The 19,978-nt window shown below is 49.3% G+C and overlaps 1 protein-coding gene across 5 annotated transcripts in view; it reads right to left on the bottom strand.

Moving 5' to 3' along the window:
• The window catches only part of DENND5A (DENN domain containing 5A), a 2,487,481-nt gene that overhangs the window by 1,224,869 nt on the left and 1,242,634 nt on the right, over positions 1–19,978 (bottom strand). For all 5 annotated transcript variants that reach the window (XM_069623676.1, XM_069623672.1, XM_069623674.1 and 2 more), the window contains one exon: positions 4,384–4,468. In XM_069623676.1, coding sequence (XP_069479777.1) covers positions 4,384–4,468 — 85 coding nt within the window. The remainder of the gene's footprint in view (positions 1–4,383; positions 4,469–19,978) is intronic.

Below are 19,978 nucleotides of genomic sequence, written 5' to 3'. Positions count from 1 at the left end.
TTTCTGGGTCGACATTATGCATTGTCATGAACAGCCGTCTCAAGTTATTTTGAGTTGACCGTCAGAGGATAAAATCTGCCTGGTCTGGGAGCACCAGTGTGTGCATGTAGGGTAGGAGTCGGTCCGCGAGTATTTTAGCTAGGATTTTGTTGTCCGTGTTTAGGACAGTGGTCTATCCGAGGGGCATTTTTGGGGATCCTTATCTGGTTTAAGGAGCACTGTTACTGGGGGCAGTTCTGGTTGCGGGGAGGACGCCTGTGGTTATGGCTCTCATACATGTCCGCAGGTGTGGCAGTAGGAGGTCTACATAGGCCTTGTAAAGTTTGGCTGTTATCCCATCCAGGCCGGGTTCCTGTCCATTGGGGAGAGAGAGAGGACTGCTTTACGGATCTCTTAGTCTGTGAGGGGCGCATTCAGGGTCTCTCCCTGGGTCGGGTCCAGCCAGCCCAGGGCTATTTTGTCTAGATATTGCGCTATGGTGTCATGTCCTACATCTAGTTGGGATGTGTATAGCCGGTGGTAGAATTCACGAAAGATGCTGTTGATCCCCTCTAGGTCTCTGCTAAGGATCCCACCCGCGTGCTCCACTTCCATAATGGGCATCAAATGTGTTCTAGTTTGATAGCCCAGGAAAGTGTCCTGCTGGGTCGGTCGCCCTCGCCACATCTTACAACTGCAATGGGGTCTCCAAGGAACCTCTCCTCTCTGATTGTCAACAAACTCAACTTCTGTCTTTTCACTCTCAGAGTGGTACGTATCTCTGGTGAATCTCGGGATCCCTGCCTAGTCTCTAGGTCCTTGATAGCGGTTTCCAGTGCGAGCATGGACCTGCGCAAAGCCTTCAGCACCCATCCTTCTTTTGATATACAACATCCCCTAATATACACCTTAAAGGCCTACCTGGTCCCACCTGGGTCAGGGACCGAGCACGCATTAGTTTGGAAGTAGGTTTGTATATCCTGCCCAATTTGCTCGCGGAACACTGCATCTTCCAGTGCACTAGACCTGAATCGTCAGCGTAATTGTTTTGGGGGCTTATTTGGTCCTCTGATGAGGATTAACACCGGGGTGTGGTACGAAAGGGTTCGGAGGAGCATGTCTGCCTTGATCACATTCCTAGCCAGGGGAGATGTTGCCATAACGTAGTCTAATCTGGAGGAGCTACAGTGTACACTAGAGTAGGAGTATGCTCTCTTATCAGGATGCATCTTACGCTAAGTATCGTGTAAATTGTGATAGTTTGCAATGGCGGTCCACGCATGGACTGCACGAGGTAGGGTGTGTTGCACTGTAGATGATCTATCCAGTTCTAGAGTGATGGCCAGGTTAAAATCGCCCACCAATACAATGTCATAGTCTGGGAATTTATGAATATGGTTAGTGCAGCGGTGAAAGAATTCCGGTGAGTCTATATTGGGGGTTCATATGTTTATCAGAAGGAGTTTTAATCCAGCTATCTACCCGGCCAGTATGATATAACGACCTTCCTCATCCCGACCTGTTTAAATTCTAAGGTGCAGTGTATATAAGTGGCCACTCCACGGGAGTGCGAGGTGCATGAGGAGCAATTCATGTGTATTCTCCAGCCCGCTATGCTAGGGAGGGTCTCTCCATGCGTTAAATGTGTTTCTTGCAGACATAATATGTTTACGTTATGATTCTTGACATAATTAGTTATCAGGCAGGCTTTTTTCTGATTGGTAAACCTGCGTATATTCCATGACATTAATGAGATTATGACTCGCCACTTAATCCTGTTTTGCCCTAAACTCAGAACCGAACGGGGATGTTTATTACAACCAATATTGCCACCATCATGTGACTTAGATCCTGACTTATGGTGGTCAGCTTTATATGATGAACCAAATAGGAAAACCACCAAAGGTTGGGGAATTTTCCTGGAATCAATGCTAAAGAGGTTTTAAGGGGATTAAGAACACTATAGACAAAGAATATTTAAACACATAGCCAAACCTGGACTGAAACCGATGTAGAACCAAGAAAGAAGAAACAGGAGGGGTTTGGCTTGTGCATGTGGATGAGGGAACAAATGTGTATAAGCCAAAGTTTGTATTTGTTTTTTACGCTGAATGCTTTAAATAAAAAATAAAACAATTAATGAGATTACGTTGTCCTGTTTCCTCATCTCTTTAGGCATTCTGATAATGTGAACAGTAGTAAGGATTGGGAAACAGTGTGGTGCCCTCTTGGTTTGAGTGTGGTTGGACCTGTGACCGTATTGTTACCATGTTGTGTCGTGAACTTTGGTTCGCTCTCTCCTGTGCTGTATTCGAATCCTTCACCCAAACCCCGTTATAGAACTGGTTGAAAGAACACGTACTATACCAGAACCCAATAGTAGCCACCCCCCACGCACGCCACAAACATAAAACTACTGGCTCCCATTTCCCTCCCTCGACCCAAATTTACATCATAATCAAACACCAAACAGTGTCTGCAGTTGTCTAATCACCTCTGTTGGGGGTCAGACAGCGGATCCGATACAAGCGGATATGTCCAGATGGTCAGTTATCACTCGATCCTGAACACTGTTACCCAGCAATTAGGGGGGCAGAAGGACCAGATCAGTAGTATTCCCAGTTTTATGGGGAGGATATTGTGGTAGGCTCTCCCAGGACAGACGGGGTGAGGTTTGCAGTACTGTCCTCCATGTAGTGCCCTGTTTGCTATGCTTTGCGCCTCTTTAGTGCATCCAGGGCTTATAAGTAAAAGGGTCAAGAGTGTGACTCTTGCGTGGAGCTGTATGCCCCACAGCGGGGTATCCCTTTGGGCCTGCCTGTCACAGGACGCCGGGTCTGCAGTATGGTAATTCTGGATATCCACCAGAAAGCGTTATGATACTGCGCCTTACGGTATCCCCTCGCTCGCCGTATTCAACGCCTCTTCAGGAGTGGGCAATCCCTCACTTTTGTGGAGTGCGGCTGGTTGTCTCAAGTATGTGGAATGTGGTGGCCCCTGCGGCCAATGCCGTGGGTGTTGTCGGACGGCCGCTGGCAGGCCTGCGGTGCGGGGTCTCTGGAATGGGCGGGAGATTGTTATGCAGGGGAGCGGGCTCTTCTGCGGCGAGACACAGGCAGCACTCCGCCCGCCGCATTTGGAGCCTCACCGTAATCACGGTAGGGGCCGCGTAGGAGGAAGTTGTCCGGGCTCAGAGTGCTCCTCCTCCCGCCTCCACCCAGTGTCCCCGGTTGGTCACGTCGGGGGGCCTCACCTGGGGGAGTCACTGCTACAGCTGGTCCGCCTACCATCAGGGGCACCCTGGTGTCGTTGTAGGGGTGGATTTGCCAGGATCAGTTCTCAGCTCTGTCCGTCTCGGTTCTTCCGAGCACCGCTGCAGTGTTTCGTCCCCCAAGAAGGCGGGCCTCATGGAGTCGCAGTCGGTGGCTCGGCCAAGCAGGTGCTTCGGTACACCGATCCAAAGGATCTAAGCAGCCTGCTGTTTGGTCTGGTGCTGCCCTCTCTAATCACGCAGTTGAGCCGTGAGTTCCAGGGCGAAACGGATGGTCAGGACGCAGAATATTGTAGCAGGATTTCAGGCCATTGCTGGAGCTTCTCAGGCTGCGCCCATTTTCTAGCCACGCAACAGTGCCCCATTTAGCAAGGTTTAACCGTTGGTCTCTTGAGGGGTATGTAGGAGGAAAACCGCCTTCTGAAGGGTCAGCATCAGGAAGTTTGTAAACACTCAATATTAACTACAGACAAGAGCAGAGAATAAGATGCAAATAATCAATTATATTCTTGAGGTAGAGTTGTGCATTATCCTCAAACAGGTTAATTTCTACACAAACGTTCACACACAAGAGTAGAGTAGGAAAACTTCACACTTGACTTCAGCATGCATGTCTTTTTTCTGCCACCAGATCTTGTTAAAGGCAACCCAATGTTTTCTCTATTTCTGTAGCTCAAACCACTGGCTCTATCACACAACGTCAGTGTTGCCCGTCTCACAAATAATCACATGTCCCTGTTTGGGTCTTTAAGTTATAATGTGGGGGAATTCAATGATTTGGGAGTAGTTCTCTTGTGAAAGGCACATATGTATTCCTTCTGACTACAGGACTGATCCTTGTAGCAACTGACAGGAGTATCACAGGATATTGTTAGAGGTGGTGAGGAATTCAGAATTAACTTGCCTAAATAAGCTCTACATCGGAACCATTCGCCCAGCAGACTCCTGATTCTATTGTTATTTGTAGTCTATCACTGATATATGCACGTGAGAATGGAGAAACATAGGAATGCAGCTGGATGGTCAGAGTCACCTGTGTACCTGAAATCCCCTCATCCCATCAACAATATGCCTGTTTCTTTCTTTGTACCAAATCTCTTCTTTCATGACATTTTATGTCCCTATAAACAAACCTCATATCCTGAATAAGAGAGATCCTAAGAGGTGACATTGTTGGACTGGTATCAGACTTTCTCCTTTCCGAATCAAGAAGTACACCTAGAAAAGAAAATTGTAGACGTCTTAGCATATACTTAGCTAAATGAGTCCCACAGTAAATGTTTTATTTATTCTCTCTAATTGTATTTTCAATTTATTACATTTAAAATATGCAATCAATCACACGTTAGTGTCCCCAAAAATTATTTCCAATGTATATATTTCTCAATTTGGGTTATAGCTGTTGTAAAATAAGGGTCCTCAAGTTGGTGTGCACTTAGCATACATGGGCTGTTTCAATACCCAGGTCCTTGCCAATTATTACAGAACTAGTGCAAAAATCCATGTGCATGGGCTAATGTGGGTAAACAAAGACATTTTCAGAGTGTAAATATATTAGGTGGTGTATTTTAATGCAATTTATGTTAATAGAAAAAAAATCTTGCTCCTTTTACGTGGACGAGTAGTAACCTAAAACAAAATCTCACACAGCGACTGTTGAAAGTTCAACATAGTACATATGGCCGATTGTTGTATCTGCTCCTCATTGTCTTGTATTCCACTTACGAGTTTTGCACTCAAATATATAATTATATAATGTTGAAGGATATCAGAGTAATACAATTCATGAGCAGCATGATTCGAAGTAGTCATGAGATCATGAAATAAAGTAAATTGAATTCAAATGAAGTATAAAACGTACATGAAGAATATTATCGATATAATCCATACCTACAAATATTAGTGAATAATTACATAATACATACGTACATTGAAAATAAAGTAAGTATTTAGTTAGAGAAATAGTGTGTAATCAAATGAATTTCAGTTTTATGTTTTTTTTAATGTATATATTTTCTTAGTGTAGGCAGCTTGAAATATGATGTTAAAGCGGTATCCCTGTCTTGGGCCTTTTCTGCAGCTAATTGTATGTTATTGTTGCAATACACATTTTTTTCACCTGGAAGAGGAAATTGAAGTATTATTGTTGTATGCATAAGGCAACAGCTCCCTCTAGCGGTGATAACAGGCGAAGCGGGCAGGATGGCGTTGGACAAACATAGCTCTGGCCTTTTATTATATAGTATGATTGGTTCGAAAAGTCACTCCCTTATGCAAATTGAAAATAGGCATTTAAGTAAGGCCATATCTCATTTCCCTTTGAATTGCTGTAGTAATGTGCTGATGACAGGTTATGTTAAAAAACAGAGCATTAAAAAGACTGACATTGTCACATCTCAGAATTCATAATGTAAGCTTAGTGGGGTTTTTGTTCCCAACAATCACATTATAGCCCTAAATTAACTAATTGGTTACTAGTATTCATGGCTTTACAGCATAGACAGTGCATGCAGTTCAAAGTTACTTAATATTTCCAGATTGAGGGTTTGGATGTTGGATCAATTTTTGTAGTAACTGCTTTGATTCACTGCATAAGATCCTATATAGAGTCACAAGATCATAGGTCAGGAAGATCAACACAGGAAAGTGTGCAATTGATAAGGGTATATTAAGCAGTGTTCCGACAAACTTCCCTACTAGTCAAACCATTCAAAAATGTATTCTTGTATGATGTTTCCCAAGCCAAATCCTTGCTGCTGCTGATCTTGGTTATATGTACATGAAAGAGATTTGAAAGTTTAATCCACGAAAAAGCATGAGGAACTGGTGCAAAAAGCACATGTGAGCGCATCAGGCAGCAGCACCAGGACTCCATTCTCTAAAAACCTGTCACACCATTCAATTTAGCTTGTGCGAGGTAAGCTGGTGGATTTCGGGCTGCCCGACCAATTTTGATTAGTTATGTGTGCCTTTTTCCACCTTTTTGGAGCTCTGCGTGCCTTGTCTGCTTCCCCGACCTGTTTCGTACACCCATTCCGCTTCCCGTCCCGCCCCTGCGCTCTGATTGGTCAAATCAAACAGACTCAACAACGAAGAGCTAGGCCCTTCGTTCTTGCCTTTCTTTGCTACTTTAGTTCACGCGAGAGGTAAGCTTGTGGCTTCTGGTCTGCCAGACCAATTTTGATTAGTTATTTGTGCCTTTTTCCACCTTTTTGGCGCTCCGTGTGCCTTGCCTGGTTCCCCCGACCCCTGCTTCCTGAAAGTTGTTTCATTACTACTGTGCCCCCATTTCAGCTGTTTCTCCCTCTATCCAGGTCTCTTAAACCTATGTGTTTTTGCATCTACTACTGTGCTCCCATTTTAGACGCCCACTCCCTTTATCCAGGTGTAGTTGCATTTACTACCATACCCCCACATTAGGCGTCGCAAATCCAGGTCTTGTTGCACTTACTACTGTGCCCCCACATGCCTTGAAACACTTGTGTATAGGCGCATTATAAATGCCATATCATATATCATATCACATTAAGCTTCTCAAATCTAGGCGTGGTTGCATTTAATACTATGCCCCCACATTAGGTCTCTCAAATCTAGCTGTTACTGCATCTACTATTGTGCCCCCATCTCAGCTCCTTCTCCCTCTTTCCAGGTGTCCAAATAATTATAAATTACTCACTGTAGTGACTAACGTACATAGTCCATAGTCCCCTTCCCTCCATACTGTATGGGCGTCTGTCGCTAGGGACGGGAGATGGAGACTTTTTCACCAGAAAAATCATTCCCCTTTAAATTTAGAGGTGCACGCAGCATGGCCCTGGGAGCATGCGCTCCCCTGACTCAGCGCACTGGCGCCACTCCTCAACCCCCATTGACGCGTCGACAATATTGCCTTTGCCCAATGACACCAGTTTTATTAGAGGGGAGGATGGTTGGACGTATGGAGGAAAGGGGACTGCGGACTAGGAGTACGTTAGTCACTACAGTGAGTAAATTATAATTACTCCCACGTCCCGTCCCCTTTCCTCCCTACTGTATGGGCGATTACAACTGAATGTAGCCCCAGAGTGGACAGGTGACCCTCCTTACGAAAACAAGTTCCTTGAGAGGGTGCTAGAGAACAACCAAGCTGGTGGCTCCCTAGCGATCTCCGGTGTCGCACTCCTAATAAATACTGATAAAGATAGATTCCAGGCTCATCTACACCCTTTTTTGCTCCCAGGCGCTGTCTCTGACACACAACGAGAAAACCCAGCCACCGAGTGCTCTGCGCCCTCACAGCAGCACAGCCACGCCTCTGCCCCCTGAAGAAGACTGCAGCAGGGCCCAGGCCTCTGCAACCCGGTGAAGGCCAGTGAAAGCGGCTCCCCTCGCGCGCGGCCGCAGTGAACATGGGGCGTAGAGCGAGGTGTGCCCCGGCAACCTCTGTGGTGCGGCCTGAGGAGGACTCACCTCGAGGCTGGCTGCGCGTGCTGGGGGCAGACCCGTGGCCGTCACGTCCACCTCCCGGTGGGAATTTGAGCAGACTCACAGCGCAGCGGAGAGCGAGGCGAGCGGTACTGCAGCAGCGGAGAGGGCGCCCAGAGTCACAGCAGCCCCCCAACCTCTGACGCCCAGTGAGGAAACGGTGCAGAGAGACCCAGAGGAGGAGCCAACCGTCTGCAAGAAGACGCAGTCGGGAGGAAGCAACCTGCTCCCTGCAAGGTGAGAAGTCCCCGAGCCCTAGCCCTCCCCCAGAAATCATGCGGCAAGTCACTCCAGATCAAAGCAATAAGCCATGTGGGGCAGTGGGCCTGCGGTGCAGGTGACAGTGCTAAGCAACAGCCCCCACGGGCCCACAGAAGGGGCCCCAGCAACTCAGTGACTATATAGCGGGGCCACCCGGTGGCAAGCCTGACAACCCCCCAACCTCCAGGACCCGGGGGGTGGGGGGATAAAAAAAAAAAACACCATCAACCAGGACTGGCAGCCTGCCCAGACGCAGACCCCGACCAGGGCAAGGGTCCCTCCACAGCTAACGGAAGGGAGAGCGGCCGCACTATCACGAAGGCACCTCCCCACAGCACTTTAACACACAGCATGACCCCAAGTTGGGTGAGGATTCCCAGCGCCACCTCTGCAGCTTCGAGCAGTGCCCAGATCAAGCAACTATGCCACTCAGCACCAGGGGCCCCCCCTCCTCCACACAGCCACCGAGCAGAACTATTTGCACCGTGAACTGGGCCTGCAGCCTCAACCATGCACCGACGTTCCTCACAGTGTCATATGTCCTCAAGCCCCCCCTGAAACCCGAAGACCCGAGAAAGTGGAAAGTCCTATAAAGCAGGGACGAATCAGCCCACAAAAATGGGGAAAACCGACAAATCACAGAGAAAACTCACGTTCGAATCAGGATCAGCGGTTAAAACTTCCATACCAAACACCCAAGCAGCCGATCCCGAGGATATCCTACAACTCGAAAACGACACCGACCAATCCATAGACATCAAAGGGATCCTCCTCGACCTCAAATCCGGCATCGGCAAAATCAACAGCAAGCTCGACAACCTATCTGCAAAGGTCGACCAGATCCAGCACCGACTGGATAAACATGGCGATAGACTGGACACAGCCGAGCAAAGGATTTCAGACCTAGACGATCACTCACTCTCCCTGGCATCAAGGCTGTCGACAATGGAAACGCAAATGAAGGCCGTAGTGGTCAAGAATGAAGATCTCCAAGGGCGATCACGCCGAAATAACATCAGAATTCTTGGAGTGAGAGAACACCAAATCAAAACAAAAATGGAGGACTACGTAGAACAGATCTGCACAACATTGTTCGGCTGTCCAGCGCTCTCCAACGTGTTCGTAGTAGAGCGATCCCACAGAGTCCCCGCCAACTGCCCCACCCCGTCCGATCATAGCTAAACTTCTTAACTATAAAGACCGCAACACGATACTGCGCCTGGCCAGAGAGAAGGGTGATCTTAACTATGACGGAGACAGCCTACAATTCTTTCCGGACTTCTCCCCATCAGTCCAGGCACAACGAAGAACATTCACCGGGGTAAAAAGACGCTTGCAAGATAACCAAATGCTTTACTCTATGATATTCCCAGCCAAGCTGCGCATTCAACACGACAGAAAATCCCAATTCTTTAATACCCCTGACGAAGCAAACTCCTTTCTGGACAAACTGGGCTCTAAACCCGGAACGAACAACCCGCGACCTCCGAGGAGAGAACGACCTGCAAGAATCCCCCCATGACACAGCTCACCATGGGAAGGGGATCAACCCAATCCCATAAGGCAGCCACCTGGAATCTCAGATAGCTAAAATTTGACAGGATGTGAAGATCCCTTGGGGGGTCACTAGTGCCCCAAGCACAGCAGAGTTATGTTTTGGGACTTTGGAAAGGGGTACATGTCAGGCAAGTTGGGGGTTGCCTGCGATGGGGAGGGATTTTGTTCAACGTTTGATAGACAAGCCTGCAGAGAGCCGAAACTCCACCGCCCACCTTCTCGAGCGCCAGAAAAAAAACTCCAAGAAAGCCCACAGATCCAGAATGGAGGCTCCCACCCACTAACCCGCAAACGAGCAGGAGCCCATAGCCAACGGAACTGGGATCCTAAAGCAAGTCAATGAGTCACTGCAGCGTCACATTCAAGTTAGCCTCATAGAATATTAGAGGGGGCAACCACCCGACAAAGACAAGAAAAATAACCCAATACCTTCGGAGACACAAAATAGACATCGCTCTGCTCCAAGAAACCCACCTCCTCCCGGGCAAGGAAAATCGCTGGGCCCGTGAATGGGGATGCCATAGATACTTTTCTTCGTATTCTTCATATTCCAGAGGGGTGGCCATCCTGATAAATAAAAGCCTAAAATTCAAGCTACTATCGACCTACAAGGACACTACAGGCAGGGCACTACTCGTACATGGGATACTAGAGGGGATAGAAATCATCATTGTGAACTCTTACGGTCCTAATATCGATGGGGCAAATAACTTCGACAGGGTTATGATACACCACGAGGAAGCTGGATCAGCCACAATAATCTGGGGCGGCGACATGAACACCACACAAGACCCCCAACAAGACAAATCGCACCCAACTTACACTGCGCCCCTTAAAGCCGCACTCCAAACTCTCGTAATCTGCAAAGCATACGGCCTGGAAGAGGCCTGGAGACGCCAACATGGGACATCCCGTGACTACACGTTCCACTCCTGGGTTAATAAAACAAGTTCACGATTAGACTACTTCCTGGTATCCACACGGAGTGAGCTGCAATGGGGACAATGCCACATCCTCCCAAGGACAATATCAGATAATTCAACGGTTACGCTGGAGTGCACGCCCCCCTGACCAGCCGAAAGGGGAGCGTCACTGGAGATTCAAAGCGGGAGCGCTACTGGACCAAGTGTTTGAAGAGGAGCTCCGTAAGGAGATCATCTCCTTCTTAGAGAACATCCGCGGGGACACTGTGGGAATCCCTAAAATGTTACGTAAGAGGGGTGTGCATAGGCAAGGAACATGGAATTTTAAAACTCATCAGAAGAGAGTTCAACGCAAGCGAAGCCCGTCTAAAAGACCTTGAACACCAACACCCGACACCCACAGACCCGCAAATAATCGCGACACTAAAGAAAGAACTGGACACATTCAACGAAGCGGCCATCCGCGAAATAAAATTTCTAACCCGAGGCCATCGCATCCGCCAATATGGCGAGGGACAAAAACCAGGGGCCCTCCTAGCAAGTCAGATAGCAGCAGACAGAACACCCTCTCAGATAACACAAGTACGCGACCACAGAGGCCACCTGGTCCACACAGACAAAGAAATAGTGGAAACCTTCTGGACCTTTTACCAAAATCTCTAAGAATCCAAATACAGCGCCAAGTAAGACGAACTTCGGAAATACCTAAACGAAATAGAGCTATACTGGGTGGACGCCGCATTAAGAGAGCCACTAAACCACCCCATCACAGTGAAGGAAATCCATCTCGCAATTAAAGACCTCCCCAAGACCAAAGGCCCCGGCCCTGATGGACTGATCGGGGAATTGTATAAAAACTTGGCCCCCCTCTTAGCACCACTACTGCTACAAGTATATGAGGAAGCACTCAACAAAGGAACCCTCCCCACAACGCTCCGTGAAGCCAATGTGATTTTACTACACAAAGCGGGGAAACCCCCAGAGGACTGCAACTCCAATAGATCTTGACAATAAGATACTGGCCAAGATCCTAACCACCAGGTTACTCCCGCTGATGCCAGCTCTGTTACTCGCAGATCAGGCAGGGTTCATTCCCGGGCGAAACACGACATTTAGCATAAGGCGAATGTTCGGAGTCATGGAGGCACTGGACCCATCCTGGACACGGAAAAGGCCTTTGACTCTGTCGAATGGCCCTTCCTCTTTGAGATCCTACAAATACTAGTCCTTGGAAATGATTACATTAAACTCATCACACTATTATATAACCAACCCCGCTCACATATAATTCTAGGAAGAACGCGTTCACTACCCATAAACCTAAAGAGAGGCACCAGGCAGCGCTGCCCCTTGTCCGCTGTCCTTTTCGCGCTGGTAATGGAGCCCCTTGCCTCTGACCTGCGAGCCCGTCACTTACACAGAGGGCTATCCTTCGGCCCTCACAAATTAATTATATCACTCTATGCAGACGACATCGCCCTTTACATCCAAGACCCCGCCGAGAACCTACACCCAATCATGCGGCATAACATCAAATTCTGCAATTTCTCCGGCCTGAAATAAATAACAGTAAATCAATAATATTCCCTCTAACTCCAGGGAACCAGAAATTCCAAGATGAGTTTGGTTTCAAATGGGAACATGCCAAGATAAGAAATCTAGGCATACAACTGGCCAGATCCCATCATAGGCTTTTTGAAGATAACTATAGCAATGCCTTAGGAAAAATAAAAGAGAAGGTGACCAGGTGGAAAGCGTTACCACTCACACTCTGGGGCCGAGTATCGTTAGTCAAGATGGTAATTCTCCCCAAATGTTTAAACCTCTTCACAAACCTTCCCCTAGTACCCCACGCTTACCTTCACCAAGCGCGCAGCATGATTCTAGAATTTATGTGGGTGGGGAAACCTGCCAGAATTGCATACAAAACTCTAATCCAACCAGTGAAGAAGGGAGGAATGGTGCTCCCAGACCTGGAGCGGTACTACTGGGCGGCGCAAGCCCAATTTCTGGGGCACTGGTACGCCACCCAATTTGTACATCCCCACGTGCAACTTGAAAGAGCGCTAGCGTCCCCCAACATGCTAAGGGTAGTCATCATGGGACAAACACACATACCACATGCAACACTAAACACAGTACTCTCAACAATCGCAATCTGGAAAAAAAATTGCGGGAAAATATGGCATGCAGGAAAGATTCCCCCCCCCCCCCCCCCTTCTCCCTACAAGATTCATCTCCGGAATCCCCCTAACCTCAGAAAAAGTATACCTGAAATGGACAGACAAGCTCCAGTTGCATACTATGGGGGACCTGTTCACCGACCAGAAATTCCTTACGCCCGAACAAGCCAGAGCCCGTGGAGCCACCACAGCTCTTGACACCTTTATCTACTTCCACTTCAGGGTCACCCTCCAGGCCATATTCCCCTCATTTCCACAACAGCCGTCGACGTGGCAGCTTCTGTATGGAGTAGTCCAGTCCCAAGGAGAAGGCAGATTAGTGACAGTAATCTATAAAACCCTGCTAACCGACACAGCCCCACCACCTCCCACTCCGAAAGCCAGATGGGAGAAAGCTCTGCGAGCAGAAATCCCAGACGAAGACTGGGACTACATATTAGCCCAGACCCAAAGAGTAGCGCCGAACACGGGATACACACTGATACACCGAAAATAAGTGCACCAGGCCTACCACACTCCCGCCAGAAAACATGCACACCATCCCACATCATCATCGTCATGCAGTCGATGCAATGCCCCAGTAGCCGACTTTCTTCACCTGGCATGGTCTTGCCCTGCCATATACCAATTCCGGAAGTCGATCCTGGAAACGACGGCGGCAATCAACAATACCCCTCTGGAACCCGACCCCAAAATTACTCTAATTGGACTTACTAAACACCCAACCCCCTCAGTACGCAAACTAGCAGGGCTGCTGCTACTGCTTGCCCGGAGAAGAATTGCAATGTCATGAGGGAAAGGTCCGATACCGACAACCCAACAATGGCGGATGGACATAACTTACTGCCAAGACACTGAAGTGAATTTCATCAGACTCCTACCCCTTCATGCGTGCCCCCCTGACATCTGGGACCCATACATTACCTACATAATGTCCACCCCGGACCAGAACTCATTGCGCGACCCCTCCCCAGATTCCCAACACCGATGGGTCTCCCAACGCATCACAACGAAACCACACTGGCAACGATCAATAACATCTATGTACTGCAAGTTCAATACTCGATTGGAGAAAGGAACAGACCTGAGGGGAAGTGGGCGGACAGGGAGGGCGACCGACAAGGCTATGTCTTTCTTTTTGTTATGTTTATTGTTTTCTCATTGTTAAAATACCAAAAAGAAAGTTTAAAAAAAAAAAAAGAAGAAAACAAGTTCCTTAATACTGCCAGCCCGAATGCCGCATCTAACCTGGAACCGGCATCCAAACAGTAGTGCTTTCAAAAAGCCGAAGGAGTGGCCCACATGACCGGCCTGCTGATGTTGTGCTACGGGACGTGTCTCTGGAACGCAACTGCCGTGGCCCTGGCTCTGACCGCGTGGGTATGCATGTTTGCCGGCAGTGGTTTGTGCTGCCCCTCGTAGGCCTCCTTAGTAGCGGAATCCATCCACCTTGCTATGGAGGCCTTGAAAGCCAGATATCCTGGCCTTGACCCACCAACGGTGATAAATAGAGCCTCAGACTTGCAGAAGCTCTTGGTCCTGTCCAGATAGAACTGCCTAACATCTAGACAGTGCAGAACCCTCTGAGCATCGTCCTTGGGGTCTGCGAAGAAAGACGGGAGTACTAATGCCTCATTTAGATGGAATGCAGAGATTACTTTAGGCAAGAACGCGGGTTGTGTTCTGAGGACCACTGTGTCCCAATGAAAGGTAGTGCATGGCTCAAATGCCACCAGAGCTTGGATTTCGCTGACACAGCTTGCAGATGTAAGACCCACCAAGAAGTCTGTCTTAATGGTGACTAGCCTGATGTCCACGGACGCCATTGGCTCAAATGGTTTATGCGCCAAGGCACCCAGCACCATGTTGAGGTCCCACGCAGGGTGTGGCTTCTTCATGGGTGTGTAGAGCCTGGTGAGGCCTGTCAGATGTCTTTTACCTACCGGATTGGGGGGTGAGAAAACCACCTCTTCCGAGTTCCGGTAGGCTCCGATGGCCGCCAGATAGGTGTGAAAAGTGTCTATTTGCACACCTGAGTGTGCGAGGTGTGCAGAAAAGGATAGAACATCGACCAATGTGCAAGTAAGAGGATCGACTTCCTTAGCCTCAGCCCAGTGGCAGAACTTGGTCCACCTGCTTTTGTACTGGCTCCTAGTAGCATCGCTCCTAGCACCCTGAATGATGTCAAGGTTAGCCTGCGAGAGGAGCAGATGCTTCAATGTGACCTGTTCAGGAATCACGCTGCAAGGGCTAACTTCTGCGGGGTGGATGACGTGCCCCCCTGCTGTGAGAGTAGATGAGCTGTGCACAATGGAAGGAGCATCAGAGGCTGGTCCGACAGGCTGAGTAGCTCCGAAAACCATGGCCTCGCCGGCCACCACAGAACTATCAGAATGATACTGAGGTGCTGGGACTCCCTTATCTTGCAGATCACCCTGTGTACCAGTGGAGTGCGAGGGATGGCATAGGCGCTCATGCTGTTCCACTGTATCTGTAACGCATCGCTCAGAGAGCCTTGCCAGGAGGCGAACTGAGGGCACTTCCTGTTGTACCAGGTGGCGAAGATGTCCACCTGAGGATTGAGGCTGGCCCCCTCTGTTGAAGATTCCCTGAAGGACCTGATCGTTTAGTTGCCATTCGTAATTGTCCGTCCCAATCCCAAGCCTGCTGAGCCTGTCCGCCTTCAGGTTCGACTCCCCCATGGGGTGGATCGCTGTCAAGTGAATGTCATTCGCCAGAGCCCATTCCCAGATGCTGAGCGCCAGGGTGCATAGAAGAGGGGATCTGGTTCCACCCTGCTTGTTGATGTGTAGTTGTCCGTCTGAATGAGGATCATCTTGCCACTGATGAGTGGTAGGGTTTCAGCCATCCCTTTTTGGCCAAGGTGACAATGTCATTCTGCATCAGAATCCCTGTTCTAGCCGCGGGGCGTAGAGTGAGGACCTTGGCCAGGATCCCCGCCTCAGGTTGTTCAACCTTGGGTTGTGAAAGCCCCAAGTATTCGCCCAAACCTGCAAGTCATTCATGGAAGATGGTGTGTCGGGGTTCTCCTCCTCATCAGTGTCCACTAGGATGTCTTGCTGGTCTTGCGCCAGAGCCGAAGGCTGAGGTGTGGAGACCGGAGCCGGAGGCTGCCGTGCAGGCTTGTGTGGAACCGCCTGAACTGTAGGAGGCAGGGGAGCCGGAATCGAAGGACCCGGTGTGGGCAGGTGGGGCTGCAACGGGGCCTGAGGCACCGGAGCAATAAGAAGAATGACTATGGGCGCTGGCGGAGGGACTGGGGGCAGCATGTCCCTGATCACATCCCAAAGGATGCAGCCTATCTGAGGGGCCTCATCAGCAAGAGGAATTTCTCAAAAAACCTGTCCTCACAGGCTGGTGGGGTGGCAGGTGGTATTGATGGAGTAGTGGGCGACTGCTGGTGCCTGTGCATACTCTGCCTTGCTGGTTGCAGGGGATATCTGCCCTGCAATGCTGAAGGATAAGCTGTAGGCCACGTACCTGTTGAAGACCAGTCCCACCTGGACACTCAATCTCCTACCTGCTCCTCGAACGGGGATGTTGTCGGACGAGCAGCCATCTAGTCTAGTGTGGCGGCCATTTTATCGAACTGCATGCCAGGTGCCTGCTTTGTGGTGCCTGGCTCGCTTGGACTGGCCTCCTCCTGAACTCTTGGCGGATGAGCTTGTGGCTTACCCTGCATCTCAGGCCGAGGCCTGGGAGGTGTGGTGCCCTCGGCTGAGTCGCCGGTAGTGATGTGTACAGGCACCCCTCAGACATTTGTCCGGTAGTAGGGCGTAGGCCCTCTGGTGGACACCCGGTAGAAGAACCTTGCGGTCCCTCAGCACTGTCTCCCAAAGGATCTAGGCACCCCTCGGCCTGTCGGATGGTAGCTGAATGAGCCTCAGTACCTGTGCTGGTGTGAGAACCTGAACGGTCCCTCTCACTCAGATTTCCTAGGAAAGGAGTCGCCCTTGCGGGGTGCAATGAAAAAAAGCGGCCCTACCATGGGCCTTGACTTGTGTCTGACGAAGTTCTTCAAGTGCTCTCGAGGTGACTTCTGAAAGAGCACCCTCCACCGAGCTAACCTGTTCTTCAGAGCTTGCGGCGTAAGCGATTTGCACATGGTAAACTTCCCAGCCGTGGTCGGGCCGAGGCACAGAGCGCGAGGGTCTAACATGGGGAACAGCCTGTTTAGGCTGAATTTCCTAACCTAGTGAGTCCCCCAGCAGCTTTGCTGGATTTTTTGGGTTTATTTTTTCTCCTGCCAAGAGTGAGACTCTTTCACCCTCACTCTTGGACATGATTTGAGTGTGTTTCTTTGAATCTAGAAGTGTTTAATGGGCTATGGGGTCTTTTACTCCATAGGGCTTCATATGTTTTTGTGATGTGTGTTACACAGCACCCTCAGTGCAGTGACACAGGGGTGTCATAGTGACCCCCAGTATAGACTCCATACCCTGGGACTGACTACTGTCTCCCAGGGCATGTAAAGTCACCATTGAATTTACTAGTCTTAAATTCTGAACAGAACCAGTACAAACCATCATATTGTGGACGTACTGGCTGGGGCAATTCGATTGCCCCAGGGTCTGTTAGTCGAGGGGGCACGTCTCCGTCCCCCCTGATCGAGTTTTGGCCGGTGGCAGTGGATACTACTTTTTATATTCAACCGCAAATATTTTCCTATGGGATTTCCCATTGTTCTAGGCTACTACCTTTATTTAATTATTTACGGTAGCCTCGAACATACCGCCGGTTTATTTAATTAATATTAATTCTCCGGTTGGTATTTTTTGCCAAAACTTGATTCTAAAATGGCGTTTGTGTTCTCTTCTGTGACTCCAAACCCAAGTCGAGCCCTTTGTTCCACTTTTTGGCGGGCTTCTCCACAGAAGCCCTCCAAAGTGGTGCCACTCTGTCTGGGGTACTTAGGAGGGGTGGAGGGAAATTTAGGCACCCTGGACTGAGTTGCCTAGGCAACTCAAGTCGCACTCGATCCTGATTGGCCCAAGTGGTGAGCTGGCTGGCTCACCACTTAGCATGTTTGAGTGACAGCTAGGCTGAGTGAATGGGGGTTTTCTGCATAAAAGCAGGGCTTTGGGGACTGGAACTTCAGAAGTTGCCACAGGACCTAAGAATCCGACGAGGGAGAAGCTTAGCCGACCTGCCACGATACCACTACCAGTGGAGCCCTGCTGGACTGCCTCACCACTTTTCCCAATGACAGAGGAGATCTCCCGCCGGAGAGTCTTCTTCCTTTGACTGGTGGGGATAACCAGTTTCACCGTCTTTTCGCTTTCCCTGACGTACCTCGTGGCCGCCTTGCCCGTGCCAAGCACACTGGCAACCTGGATACCACGTTTTACCACGACCGCGAAACAAAGGTACCACCTTTAACGGGAAAACTCTGCGGCTGGTTTCTGCCCTGGTAGGGCAACGACCTTCATCTTTCCTCCAAGTCGAGATCTTCTCTTCCCCTAGACGACGACGCAACTTGCACCCACTACCAGGAACAACTGCCACCGCTGGAGGATCCTTCCCACTTAAGGTACCGTGTCCTGTCTGGCTTCCCTTGCTACCGACTGTACGGGGTAGATTTAGCCCCCGGCTTTCGAACCTGGGTTAGCCTGGGACACCCTGGCTAAACTTTCCTAAGCCTCTCTAAACTCTTTTTGAACCTTCTGCAAGACTTTCTAAGCCTAGTGTAACTGTGTGATCTTGGGCACATTTGTGCTCTGCTCTCTCTAAGAGTGAGCCCAGCCTTTGGACTTTGGCTCACCAGTGACTTTTGCTCTTCTGCCTTGCTTATAGTGTTCCTGAATCTTAGAGTGGTGTACCTTTCCATATTCTGTCTTTTTCCCTCCCTTTCTCACAAACTTATTGGAGTGCAATCTAGTTAAGCGCTCACCTCTGTATGAAAATAAGTGGTGTTTTACTGTGACTTAACTGATAAGGAAAAAGGGGTGTATATATTACAATAGTAACTGTGTTTAGAATATTTTACAATAAGAGTGCTGGAGTGTTTCAAACTGTGTGTTTTTAAATAAAAAATGATATACTTTGATACCAAAGCTCTGGTCAGTGTTTGCTTGTATTATTGTATCTAAGTGCCTATTGTGTATACTTTGCATAGTGCCCAACTCTTCTTGAGGGAAGTCTGACTGCTCAGCCACAGCTACCAGGTAAATCTGGGTGGTACACACTGCTACCAAGTGGGTTTATTGCCAACACCTGTAGTCTTAAATCTTTTGCAGTGGTCCCTAAGGGAACTGCACAGGTTTCTGCCTAACACAGCCCCTCACAGGCTGGACACCTGCTGAAGTCTAAGGACGTCGACATGCGCCGGGGAGGAGTGTGGCGCCAGAGGACCGAGTACCTGATCAATGATTAGAAGACAAAAGACAAAAAAGACAGTATCCGGGGAAGAGCGTGTGGAATTACAAGGTCGAAGACAAACCTAGGAGCGCGGGTGAAAGCGGTCTGTTCTCGTCGATGCAGAAAAGAGGACTGGAGGTGTGGCGCTGGTGGGCTGAGTCAGGGGAGCACATGCTCCCAGGGCCAATTCCAGGACGCACCTCTAATTTTAAAGGGGAAGAAGGTTTTTTCTGGTGAAAAAGGCTCCATCTCCCGTCCCTAGTGAGGGACGCCCATACAGTATGGAGGAAAGGGGACGGGACGAAGGAGAATCTAGTTGTTGTTGCATTTACTACTCTGCCCCTATTTTAGGTGTCTCAAATCTAGGTGTTGTATTTACTACTGTGCCCCCATTTTAGACGCTCTCTCCCCCTATCCAGGTGTCTCAAATCTAGGCGTTGCTGCCCTAATAACTGTGCTCCCACTTTGGGCGCTTCCTCCTGCTATTCAGTTATCTCAAATCTAGGTACCATTACATATACCACATGCTCAAATCTAGCTATCTAGCTGATACTCCATTTACTGGACTTGGGTGACTCGCTCCACCAAAATACCCCTGACCAAAGCGCTCCGTACCTGCAGCAACCTACCCAGGCTTGAACATTCCCACAGGCCGCAATGCTCCCCACACCGTCACAATCGACAATTCCAACATGACAAAAACGGAGCGAGAACCAAGACCTTCTCTCCTCCCTCTTAACATCGACCCAGCAACTACACAGTCACTCAGAATAACATTCTCGCACACAGCCGCTCTCATCACACTTCCCAACCAGCAAACGAAAGAAACGCACTGGCAAGCATGTAAGCACTGCGCCCAGCCCACCTCTGCCAATCGAGCACCTTCATTCTAAAACTCCACCCACACCACCACACCTCGCTATCCCTGGCCCCAGAACCATCTTACACTCTGACGCCCTACT

The sequence above is a fragment of the Ambystoma mexicanum genome, chromosome 11 (genome assembly GCF_040938575.1).
Source record: "Ambystoma mexicanum isolate Mex_15411 chromosome 11, UKY_AmexF1_1, whole genome shotgun sequence".
Lineage (NCBI taxonomy): Eukaryota > Metazoa > Chordata > Amphibia > Caudata > Ambystomatidae > Ambystoma > Ambystoma mexicanum.
Note: the sequence above shows the minus strand (reverse complement) of the source record. Positions and strands in the feature narration are given on the sequence as shown.